This window comes from Tenebrio molitor, chromosome 5 (assembly GCF_963966145.1).
Source record: "Tenebrio molitor chromosome 5, icTenMoli1.1, whole genome shotgun sequence".
Classification (NCBI taxonomy): Eukaryota; Metazoa; Arthropoda; class Insecta; order Coleoptera; family Tenebrionidae; genus Tenebrio; species Tenebrio molitor.
The window spans coordinates 25038802-25051381 of record NC_091050.1 but is presented as its reverse complement, the minus strand read 5'-3'; the positions used below and the strand labels follow the sequence as shown (position 1 = coordinate 25051381).

The window sequence follows — 12580 nt, the reverse complement described above, 5'->3', positions numbered from 1 at the left end:
GTGCTAGAAGATTTTTTAAGGATGCTGCTGTAGCTTCCAGCATAACAGGTGTCGATCAAAATTTGATTGAGCGTTTTTATATAATTCTGCGAACTCTAACATGTGGATACGAAATAAATATTCCTGCTTTTAAAGATTATTGCGACGAAACAGCTAATTTATTTGTTGCTCTATACAGTTGGTATCCAATGCCCGTCACTCTACATAAGATACTGATGCATGGTCCAGAAGTTATAGAACATTTTTTGCTTCCAATTGGGCAGATGTCTGAAGAGGCGCAAGAATCTCGACACAAAGAATTTAAGAAATTTCGATTGGAACACGCCAGAAAGATATCAAGGGTCAAAACAAATGAAGATATCTTACATAATCTTTTAATAAGTTCGGACCCACTGATTATGTCATTGAAAATAAAAGAAAATTCTAGACCACCAACTATTAATCCTTCTGTTTTAAAACTCATAAAGGCACCGAATATTCAAATAAGTGAAGAACAGATACACGAAAGTGACAGTGATTCATTTTGTGATGACTCTGACGATTCCAGTAGTGGTAACAGTATGTAAATCATAACCTCACAAACAAATGTAATGAATTCAGTAAAGTTGTCAAAGTGCAATGTCAGAGAGTGTCACAGTTTAAAAGTACCTTTAATAACAAACATTTTTTATTCTAGTTTTGTGTGTTGTTTCTGGTTTTTAGTATTTTGCTGTTAGTGTTTATGAACTGGCTTTTTATTATATTAGAACAGATATTGCGGTAAATGCAGCAACAACCAATTCCGTTAGTTGTAAACCTATTTCTGGAATAATATTAAAATTGTTGGATTTGCAGTAGGTATCGGGTGTTCATTTAATATTCTGGTAGCATTACCTATGGAAATATTTTGTTTCTGTTAAGGCATGTCGTCGTTTGAACTTCCGGTTAGTAAAATTAGAATAGAACTGTCACATTTTGACATTTGCGTTCAGAGAGGTTTACGTTTACTGTTTGCTGGTGTTCACGTTAGAGCAGAAAACGTTTTTCATTGAAAGTTATTTTCGCAATGGTTTGAAAGTGAATGGTTCATGGGTCTACTCCGTACAAAACTGTTATTGTTAACCGTAAAACCTTCGAAGACAACCTGAGCCGGTGTGTAAAGTTGTTTGGTGAAACTGGAAGCGTTTACCGAAGAAAAACCACAGGTCGGCCGCTAAAACGCACTGCTGCAGGTATTGAAACTGCAAGGGAAATAATGCAAAATGCGCCCCACACTTCAATACACACTGAACCTTGTGTAGGAAAGTAGGAACATGCCACAAATTGTTACGAAAAGATGTTCAGTTGTATCCTTACTGTATTACAGTGGTAATTGAAGGTAATTTTCATGATTTCAAAATCTGCTGGTTTTAGGCAATATAAATGCAGCAAAGTATCGACAGAAAATTTTGGGACCATTTTTTGAGGAACTGCATGCTGATGAACTGCAGGAAGGATTCTTTCAACAGGATGGAAAAATTAGAGGAAAAATTGAAGAAATTAATATCGCCCTGAACATGTTAGAAAATGTAATAAATGCATTAAAAATGCGAACATTAAAGTGTAGCGAAGAAGAAGGTAGACATTTCCAGCACCTCATTTAATAAATTGATTAATTTGTGCGTGAATTGTAATTGTGTTAATTTTTATCATAATTCGTGTCATGCTGTTATTTTATAGTGAGGTTATGTCGTATTTTAACGCTGCGACATCCGTTTTTCAAAACAAAAGATTTCCATAGGTGATGCTACCAGAATATTAAATGAACACCCGATACATTATTTCCTAAGCGGGTCACTTCAGTCCATAACAAAACAATTATATTAATTAATTCGTGCCATTCTTGGTGGAAATGAGTGGAAAGTATACTTTAAGTTTTGTACAGTTTGGAATATAATTACATATGTAATTTTGGACAAATTATTATTCTATGAATTTGCAGTCGCCACTGAGCAAGATATTTTCAAAAAAGCGGCGCCGAAACTTTGTCCCTCCCGCACAACCGAACCAGTGCCCAACATCTTGCTTCTGCCAATTTAGAATATCCAAACTATAGTTATAATTAAAGTAATCATTTATCACTGGACAACTACGCATGACTGCATGGATCATGCAGATACTTGTGTGTGGATAAATTGTCACGATGCACATGACATTGTCATACATTTGATAGCATGACAGTTAGTTGCTAACAGCAACCCCCGAAAACAACCCCAAATGTCGGAATCATGAGAACAATAGGATTTTTCGGTCTACGCCCAGGCTACAGACACTCTGACTATCTAGCAGGTCGTGGATTTACCTATTGATATTATTGAACGATTTCACCCCCATTGAATTACACAACTGACATCGTATGAATCAATCTACGAACCGACTGTTATACATATTTCCCGGCCAACTCCCACCTCTCCATTTTTTTATGATGTGGTATTGTCGGATCAAAAAAGTTACAACTCTCTTTAAGGACTGACGTGATTTGACAAAAAGTCATATAAAATTACAGGGTTACAATCGCCCTACGTCAGATGCACAGTGCCACGTATTTGATAGTAGCACTGTTGACAGCGTAAAATTGTAATCTAGTTGGTTCGTGTAGTCCAAACTCAAAGCGACGTCCTAAAAAAACTGATGCCGGCTGTTCTATAAAGGAATGGCTTAGTGCAAAACTCTAATGATATAAAGACTGCCGAGTTTTCCTCTTCACAAATAAACTACAGGCTGTTTGATAAAAAACGCCTCAACCCATAACAACAAACAAACCGAAGATATGGTTTTTCATGCGCTACGAAGCAGCCATAAAATAATTTTTTTTTAGCGTTATTTTCAGTAGCTTACGATAGTCAACTTTTTCTTTTAAATGGACACATGTAGTTTTTTAGGCTCAGTCTGATAAAGTTTTTTTTTCTGAATCTAACGATGTATTAAAAATTATCGTTTGGTTCATAGCTGACTGAAAAAAAAATAAAACAATTTTTAATTGTGGTTCAGTTTATTATGAAATTTTGAAGTGTGCCGTGAAAAACAATTGGAATACAAATAGCAACAAATGTCAAGTGTGAGTTTGAAAATTTTCAGGTGCAATCTTGAAGAGTTTTATTATTATTTTCTTGGAAAACATAAATAATAATTTAAAAAAATATTTTTTTTTAATTATTATTATTTTTTCTATTAACTTTTTGTTTTGCCAACTCAATCAGTACTTGTTGCTCACACTGTAGTACCTAGCGCACGTAAAATTTTCAAGCTGTAATAACCCAGATATCGCCAGTCTTCCGCCAAAATCCCAACATTTAAAATTATCGAAAGAAACGCGCTGAATTGAACAACTTGGCCATGTCGTGATCGTCATCGAAGCGATAGGACCCCTACGTTGTGTGTTTTGTACAAAATGGCGGCAAACTAGCTAGGGAAGCAAATGGCGGACCCGCGGGGTGGACAAATTTCGAAATAAAAATGCATAAATCGGTGGGAGGACGCCTGTATTTATTTTATGTGGACATGAATAAATACATTCTCGTTTTCATTTACAGTGTTATTGTTACAAAACCTGATCACATGATACATTAGACAATTCGGCGGTGCGACTTTACAGGACACAACAAGAAAAATACATAACACAAATTTGTCTACCGACCTCTTAAGGAGGGTAGAAAAAGCAGTTCCCCCTTGGCTTCGAACCAAAATATATAACTAATAAATAACACCAACCTATCCTGAGATGCGAGATCAAAGCGGCACCGTGGAAAAAAATGATAGTTATGTTATTACGAATAGACACTGTAAATGGGATGAGCAAAACCCCCAAAAAATGATCCACAAACGATGGCGCACCATAATCTTTTCAATCTGTACAGTCACACAACATGTTACATCAGATTGCGCAACAAGGCTCAAGATTACAATGAGACAATTGAATTCCATAAGTGAATATTACGCTCCTCCGACTCTCAGCTCTTCAAGTTAACCTAGTTCACGCCCCCCAGTCTCCTAATTTCTACCCTAGCAACGTCGGGTCGTCCAAGTCCCTGCGACACCTAGCTCGTTATGGGTGCAGTGCCCCCAACCTTTGTCCTCCGAATTGCAAGATGACATATGATGAAACAGAGGCCGTCTACCGAGAGCTGTCGAGAAACTCTGCGGCCAAGATCACACGTCATGAGGGGGCCCTGCAAGATGACAAAGGCCCCTCCGGCTCTTTTGGCAGGCTCTCGTTTTCATTGCAACGTGGAGACAACTCTAACTTCGGCCAAACAAGTGCCCCGTTTTTACTTGTGGCAAATGAATGGTCGTTCCCCAAATGGACTCCCGTTTTCCCAATTTACATGGCGGCTGCGACATCATCGATTAAAAGTTTCCCCTTTCCTAACACCCAAAATTAAAATGGCCTCGTCCGACCGATTCCGTCCACCGGAAAACTTTATTGCGACGTTCCCCACGTTACCCACTCTATCAATTCCTACTTCACTCGAGCGTATCGGAATAAGAAAACGAAATAACATACCTGCCAGACACTACTTAATTACAACGCGCAAACTGTCGGCGACACACGAGGTTCGCACCTGTAATCGACCAACACGTGACTCCTCCGCGATTGGTGAATGTTTACGGAGCACGTCCCTGATTAAATTGACAATACACAAGAAAATGCACGACTCGAGATTCGTAACCGCAATAACTACATTTTCAACTAAAACAATAACAATGAAAACGACGGTTCAACAAACACCACCGTTCACTTCGAGATCTGAAAATCGAGTACCGCGTCTTTCGTGTACCAACCGTACGCAATTCAAAATCTACCAACAGTGCACAACAAAAGAACCAAATAGTTCCTTTTGCGTTTGTTTCGGCGGCAGCAATTTGAATTCAAACTAGGGTATTACAAAGCAATAACATTTTTGCCCTGAAATTATGCTCTAATTTGTGATGAACCGAGTGGGGAATTCAAAAATCCCACCAAGCGGCCATCTTTTTTTTTCTACCAACATACGCCATGAAAACAAAAACCCGCGAAATTCAAAAATGGTCAAGAGCGCGTGATCGAAACCTCGTTAATTTCCCTACGTTGTGTTTTTTTTAAACAAATTAAACAATACCGGATTCGTTCCAACAGGGTTTGTGAACCACACAGAAGAGTGCAAATAAAACTACACAATAATTATAACCAGCTATTTATTCAATGTTATGATTTTTGTAACGCTGGGATTAATGAATAATAAACGTCTCGGGAGAGGACACCCAAGACTCCCAAATGTGAGAAGACTACTCAGTCGGAACTCTGGGAAAATGGTGAGCTCTGTCCATTCCCCTAGACCCCCGAATGAGGCTCCGCTACAACCTCTCCTAAAAATACGAACAAGTCCGAAGTAACAACGTGGGCGGGACAGTTACTGCAAGTTGAGCAAACCTGATTTCATAAACAACACAATTCAAAATACAGGAGAAACAGAAGGGTCATGTACATTACAAACAAAGCAGTTACTTCGGACCGTTCGAGCGAGAGCGAGCACTAGACGAGAACTTTAGCATCCTTTTTCTCTTTTCCAAGTTAATTTACAATGTGCGACAGATACGCTATAGAAGGAGTGAGTGGCTTGTGTGGTCCGGTGGTCTGTGGCACCCTATCCTTATGACTTTAACATTTCCCGCCTATCCGTGATTTAGTGCTAAGGAAAAAAAATCCTGGCTGCTTTAAGTTAAGTCAACAAATTGAGGTACTCTAAGTTCATCGGTTGAGGTACATATGGCTATTACAAAGCAAAAACAAACGCGCTTGTCAGACCCCACAAACTCAGGGAAAATAGACCTGATCATCACAATTCCGGAAGCTTGTGCCAAGGAACTCAGGGACAACAAATCCTGCCAAGCGTTAAGTTTTTGGGCCTGTCTTGGGGGTGCAAAATTCTTACAACAAGGGGCCGCGAGGTCGTGTTCAACGTTTGGATGTTAGAGGAAACAAAACCCCTCAAACAGAGAGAGGCCCTCGCGGTAAGGAAAAGAATTTACATTTACAACAAACTGGAAAAGTACAACGAAACCCCGACAAAGATTTGTTGACGGAGCCACCTAAGAAAACTTTCAGTTTGGGATGGGACGACAAGTGGTAACAACAAATAACACATACTTAAAAATTTAAAACCACAGTCCGGTCGACCCCAGCTCTTTGTTGAATCGGTTCATCGACGTAAGGTTGCGCCCTGAATAATATGTAGGGCGCCCGGACCTAAACGGTGGAAATAACTAAATGTAGTAGATCTCTAGATAAGGAAAATCCCACGTAGATACCTGAAATCTAAACACAATTGGTTGCTACCGGGATGGAAAGTGGAAACTTTAACATTTTGATTAAAGCGTTGAGCAATAAGTACTTATTACACAAAAGCGTCACTGGAAATAATTAAAAGGGGATCAAAAATGAAGAAGTGCGCTTATAAATTGTGAAAGGCACAGACCAACTCTAAAACTTGGTGCCCTTTTCTTTTAGTAAAGTTAGTGAACTGTTAAACCTGATTTGACAAAAAAACATGGTCGTACGATTTTATAAAATTTGCAAAGCTACAACCAGGCTGCCTTACGCTCCTTCGCAAGCTGATAAATGTTAAAAGCGTAATACCTGGGGATGGTCGAGATAATTGTGGATTTTATAAAACATGGTGGAAACATCACCAACCCACGTGCGACCCATTTGTGTCTTATTATTGTTAAAATACATTTCGCGCAAAACAGAAATAATTTTAGTACCCCAACACATACCTAGTTCAAAAACAGAGGCTGGACCGCATCATTGAGCACAGTTCAATAAAAAAAAACACGTAAAATCGCACAGTTAGAACACAGAAAAATACACAGTACTTCTGCACTCCTTTGCAGTCAAGACCAAAGTGCCTCAAAAAAACCATGGCCGTTCATCCCCTGTCGGCTTTCACCCCCGCCCCTAGTGGTCGCTGGTGGTACCGACATCGGTACTATCATGGCTTTTGTTGGCGGTTGGTTTGAATTTAAAAGCGGATATCTCAAATTAATTTAGTCTAGCGCATTTTGTAGTGTTGGATTAATTTAATACAATTTAAAATCTCCCAATCTCTCGCTCGACGAAGTATATCACTTCTTACACAGTTTTTTAATACACAGAGTGTCCCAAAACTACCTCCCCAGAGAAAAAGGGAATATTGGGTAATTACGATAATCTAAATTTTAAAGAAAGAAAGTTCTATCTCAAACGATAATCGAGAAAAAACATCCTAAACTTGACTAATCAAAATTGAGTACCATCGAGGAAGGATGACCGCAATTTTGCCTTGCCAGGACAATTTTGCGTTGCTGGGGTTTCGAAAATCTGTAGGTATCTAATTACATATTGAAATCTCCAAACTTTTCGCTGATTGTTGGGATATCAATATCATTACATACGTATGTATTGTGTATGTATGCAACAATAGTTATTTACATAAAAGTCAGGAAAATTTCACATTACTGAAGAGGAGCTAAATCAGGGATGAGCAACCCGCGGCCCGCGGGCCACATGCGGCCCGCCACACTTTCTCATGCGGCCCTTTAAAGATTTTACATTTTGACTTTTGAAACTTTTGTTAACCATTGCATAATTCACCAACAGAACCTTTGCGCAAAAATTTTAAATATGCCTAATGTCACTACATCTGTAATAAAACTTATTAATTTTCTCAAATCTCGAGCGCTAAATCACCGCCAATTTAATGAGTTTTTAAAAAATTTGGGAAGTGAATATGGTGATGTAATTTACAACACAGAAGTGCGTTGGTTGAGTAGAGGTGCTATGTTAAAAAGAGTATATAACTTAAAAAATGATATTCAATTGTTTGTGGAAATGAAAGAATATCGATTTCCTCATTTCGAAGATAAAGAATGGATGTGTGATTTTGCCTTTCTCGTCGATATAACTCAGCATTTGAATGACTTAAACATGGAACTTCAAGGAAGAGACCAGTTCATTCATAACATGTTTGATAAAATTAATGCTTTTGAAAGCAAACTTAAAATTTGGAGCAAACATCTGTTGTCAAACAACATGTCACATTTTGCACACCTAAAAAAAGAAAACCCTTCACAAACCTGAAAATATGCCCAGCATTTACAAAAATTAATAACGGAATTTGAATCGCGATTTAAAATATTTAGATCAGAAAAAACCGTTCGTAGTTTTAACATTTTTTCTTCCCCATTTAATATAGACGTGGAAACAGTTCCGGATGAGTTACAAATGGAATTAATAGATTTACAAAACGACACGGATTTAAGAAATAAATTTCAAAATGTTGACACATAATTTCTACCAAAAATACATAAGTTTAGAAAAATCCCCACGATTAGACAAAGCAAATAATGACACTTTTTGGAAGTACCTATGTTTGCGAACAATTGCTGCGTGCGAGTTGCTGTGTCGTCTATATCTGCAAATATAGACCAATTGATGACCAAGAAGCAATGCCAAATTTCTCATTGAGTATTTTATTTCGGTAATTTTTATACTAGATTTATTTTGTTAAAGATATAATTTGAGTTCATCATTATCATGTTTCTTAAATGCGGCCCGCACAACATTTTTAAATTTGAAGCTGGCCCATTGTAAAAAAAGGTTGCTCATCCCTGAGCTAAATTGAAATACGAGGCACATTGTGCCGAGTATTGTAAAGCTCCGAATCAAGTAAGACATTTTAATGACGTGTTTTGTATTAAACTTTTCCGGAAATCATAAAAAAGACGAAATTTACAAATTTTGGAAAATTTTTTTACAAATTCCACAAAAATCAAGTTTGTCAATTTTGTTGGCAACTCTACTTACAAAGTAATTTTGCGTCTTGTAAAGTCTTTCAGTACTAGTCCGGAAAATTCAATTTTCTGCGCGTAAAACAGCAGCAAAATTTTGTTTCCAAGACGGTTTCCGGAAAAATATATAGTTTTTTATCTTCCATGAAAAGAAATTCATAGACTTTATTTTGCACCAAAATAATCTGTCACTTTCGTCTGCTTCTTTCGGTTGAAAAGGTTTTGTTTAATTTCGGTTTTTATTCTTCTTATATGTAATATATCAGTTAATTTGGCATCTTTTTCCATTATGCACAGATAATCGAACGACGGCTTTCGACACGGATAAAACGTACACGGATAATCGAGGTTCTACTGTACATACAAATTTTTCAAAAGGACTGATCGGCTTTCTAAACGCCAGACTTTTTCCACTTGCACTGTGTTGTAAAGTTACAATACTACCCATTAATATTGATAGAAATGACACAGCTCATATTAAAAGATGCAATTGTTTGCACAACGATCATCAAGATAATTTAAGTGGTTCTGAGAATTTAGACGTGTTCTATTAAGATTAAGTTTAATAATTCATTATTATCTGACATTATCCATATTCAATAAACCGGTAAGTCATTAATAAGTACTACCCAAATTAAGATAATTCAAATAGTTTATCAGTTGCGAAACAACATTATCGACAATACTTCAGTAGTTATGTATATATATATATAACAACAATGAGAAAATGCAACCGTAGTTTTCTATGGGTCTCACAATGAAAGGTGAACTAATTTTGCTGTGCTTAATTTTCACATCAGTTTATACTGCTTCTGTAAAAGATGCAGAAAAATGTGTGGACGATGACTGTACCATTTCCAACAACTGTAAATGTGCTTCTACTGAAAATCCTCTGGCAGATGGAGACGCTCCTCAGGTAAAAATTTTAATTCTTATGTGCATACATTTGTAATGAGAACCAAATTCGATAATTAGCTTTTAAATAAATGCTCTATTTCTGTTCAACGTATAATTTGTAAAATTGTTTGTAGTTAATTAGCTTAACATTTGATGAAGCTGTGGTAAACGATATTTTCCAAGACGTTTGGACACCACTTTTATTTGACCGAAAAAATCCCGACGGCAATAATATCGGTGCAACCTTTTTCGTACCCCATGAATATACTGATTATGAACGAGTCCACGACCTTTATTTACGTGGGTTTGAGATTGGCTTAAATTCCATAACGTGCGTTTAAATAAAGATATATTAACTTTTTTTAATTGCAAATATTTTAGTAAGAATAGCTTGGCTCAATATTGGTCTAACGCCACTGAAGACACATTAATAAATGAATTTGGAGGACAGCGAACTATCATTACTACTTTTGCAAACATACCTAGCGAAGATATAATAGGAGCAAGGACACCTCAACTTCAATTAGAAGGCGATGTTTCAATCAATGCTTATGAAGCTTCTGGCATACAATACGACAGTTCCTGGACATCGCGCAGCAACCGTATACTTTTTCCATACACTCTTGACTACTTGTCAACTCAGGAATGTCGTACGGGTACAACTTGTCCGTCAGAGTCACATCCTGGGTTCTGGATTGCACCAATAAACAATCTCCAAGGAAATAACAGCGTAGAGTGTAATTCATTAACATCCTGCTTTATCGAGTAAGCAAACGAAACGTGGTAGTTATTTATATTAAAAACGTATTTTTAGGGGAAGTGCTGATGACATTTCAACCTGGTTGTTGCAACAAGTAGATCGCGTAGGTACAAATAAAGCGCCATTAACGCTGATGGTGCCATCATCTTGGTTCCGTTTTGTCAGTAACAGTTTTGAGGGCTTCGAAAAGTTTTTAGATGAGCTAGGTGGTCGTAGTGATGTTTTCCTTGTTAGCCAGCAACAAGTAATAGAATGGATGAAGAATCCCGTGCCTGTGGATCAGTTTAAAACAGATGTATATGACAGAACAGCAGACTGCAACGCAATTAACTGTCCGCTTATCAATGCTAACAACGAAATAAGATATATGAAAAGTTGCGTAAACTGTCCTGAAGTATATCCATGGTTGGGAAATCCAACGGGACAAGAGAATCCTACTGAACCACCAGATACAACGACCACAACTGCCCCAACAGAAATATCTTAAATACCATTTTTATTACACTAGAAAATATACGTTCAATAAAAAATTTGTTTTTTTTTTTTATATAATTAGTAAAACTAGAATCGGAGCATTATTTGTTTATGTAAAAGGAAATTGATGAAACATTGAATTTAGTGAACCTAGGTTGACGTTAAAGTTAATAATATGATGGCGTGAGCTACATAGGTTGACATAAGATGATACGTTTCTGCTATTTATTATACTCGTACAGTTGCGGAATTAAAATTTCGGGCAATATTTTTCTGTCACTTCAACAAAATCTGTGTAAAGCACCTTCTACTGTCATAATTCCACTGAATGTAATTAAATCATCGCTTTGATATGTTGCCTACCCGTTATTATGCCAGAAATGTCATTTTTTGAATGCCAAAAAGACAAAAAAATTACAAGAGTAAAAAATGAGGTTATTAACGTAAAGATTGTTTTAGAGTTTATATCATGACATTGACAATACTGCCCGAAATTTTAATTCCGCAACTGTACATATTTGAAACTAAAATTTTCAAACATATTTTTATGTACAAACAAAATCAACTAAAGATGTGGCAAAAAGAAATCATCTGATGCCAATAAATTGTGTAGACAACCTTTTATCTGTATATTTAATCTAGAATAAGCAGATTTCAATATTGATATCTTATGCCGTCATAACAACTCTTTTCAGTGCATTTGATATTGGATGATTCAATTCAAAATGATTGTGGATAAGTATGGCATCTATGTACGAACATTTATGTGGGTAGGATAGAGTTGACATTACTTTGACAGTTCATAGTCGTGGAATTTTGAAAATTGTCAAGTCAACGTGCAATGATATAAAAAAAAACAAATTCATGCTTATGAAATGTCATACAAATGTCAACTCTACCCCACCCACACAGTTGCCACATAAATTTTTGTACGTGCCTTCATTTAAAATTATCCTCAAATTTGGCTTTGAAGAGTCGATTGTGAACGCACTATACTGATTACGGATCCGGAATCAGCTGTTTAAATCTTACGTTTTTACACGAGATGCGTTCACAATCGACTATTCAACGCCAACTTTGAGGATAAATTTAAATGAACGCCCGATACAATTTTCGCACCATTCGATAGGTTGCATTGTAACAACTGAGATCTGTTTTTTCGAAGGTTTCTTCCCAAACTAGATTGCCAAATGAAAATATGTACACCCCTGAAATGTTATCATTTTGTTAGAGGTAATAGGAATATATTACATTCAAAATTTAGATTATTTGGTTTTATTATTGAAAGATGAGAGAAATACCGATAGATTAATTGATATTATTGAACGATTTCACCCTCATTGAATTAGACAACTGACATCGCATGAATCAATCTACGAACCGACTGTTATATTTCCCGACCAACTCTCACCTTTCCATTTTTTTTATGATGTGGTATTGTCGGATCAAAAAAGTTACGACTCTCTTTAAGGACTGACGTGATTTGACAAAAAGTCATATAAAATTACAGGGTTACAATGCGGTACAATGAAATTACGTAATATAATTCAAGTAACTCGCCCTACGTCAGATGCACAGTGTCACGTATTTGATAGTAGCACTGTTGACAGCGTAAAACTGTAA

General features: G+C 36.7%; 1 protein-coding gene across 1 annotated transcript; it reads left to right on the top strand.

Annotated features, from left to right (window-relative positions):
• Positions 1–9535: 9535 nt before the first annotated feature.
• Positions 9536–12220, top strand: LOC138131041 (chitin deacetylase 7-like). The gene is made up of 4 exons (XM_069047796.1): positions 9536–9742; positions 9858–10054; positions 10105–10488; positions 10538–12220. The coding sequence occupies exons 1-4, from the start codon at positions 9572–9574 to the stop codon at positions 10968–10970; spliced, it is 1185 nt and encodes a 394-aa protein (XP_068903897.1). The 5' UTR covers positions 9536–9571; the 3' UTR covers positions 10971–12220.
• The last annotated feature ends 360 nt before the right edge of the window (positions 12221–12580 follow it).

What these genes read in the sequence shown, in the direction of transcription:
- LOC138131041 (XM_069047796.1), top strand. Translation starts at nt 9,572, where the DNA reads ATGGGTCTCACAATGAAAGGTGAACTAATTTTGCTGTGCTTAATTTTC. An exon ending in CAGATGGAGACGCTCCTCAG is followed by an intron (nt 9,743 to 9,857) that starts GTAAAAATTTTA and finishes AATTGTTTGTAG; the next exon opens with TTAATTAGCTTAACATTTGA. An exon ending in TTAACATCCTGCTTTATCGA is followed by an intron (nt 10,489 to 10,537) that starts GTAAGCAAACGA and finishes ACGTATTTTTAG; the next exon opens with GGGAAGTGCTGATGACATTT.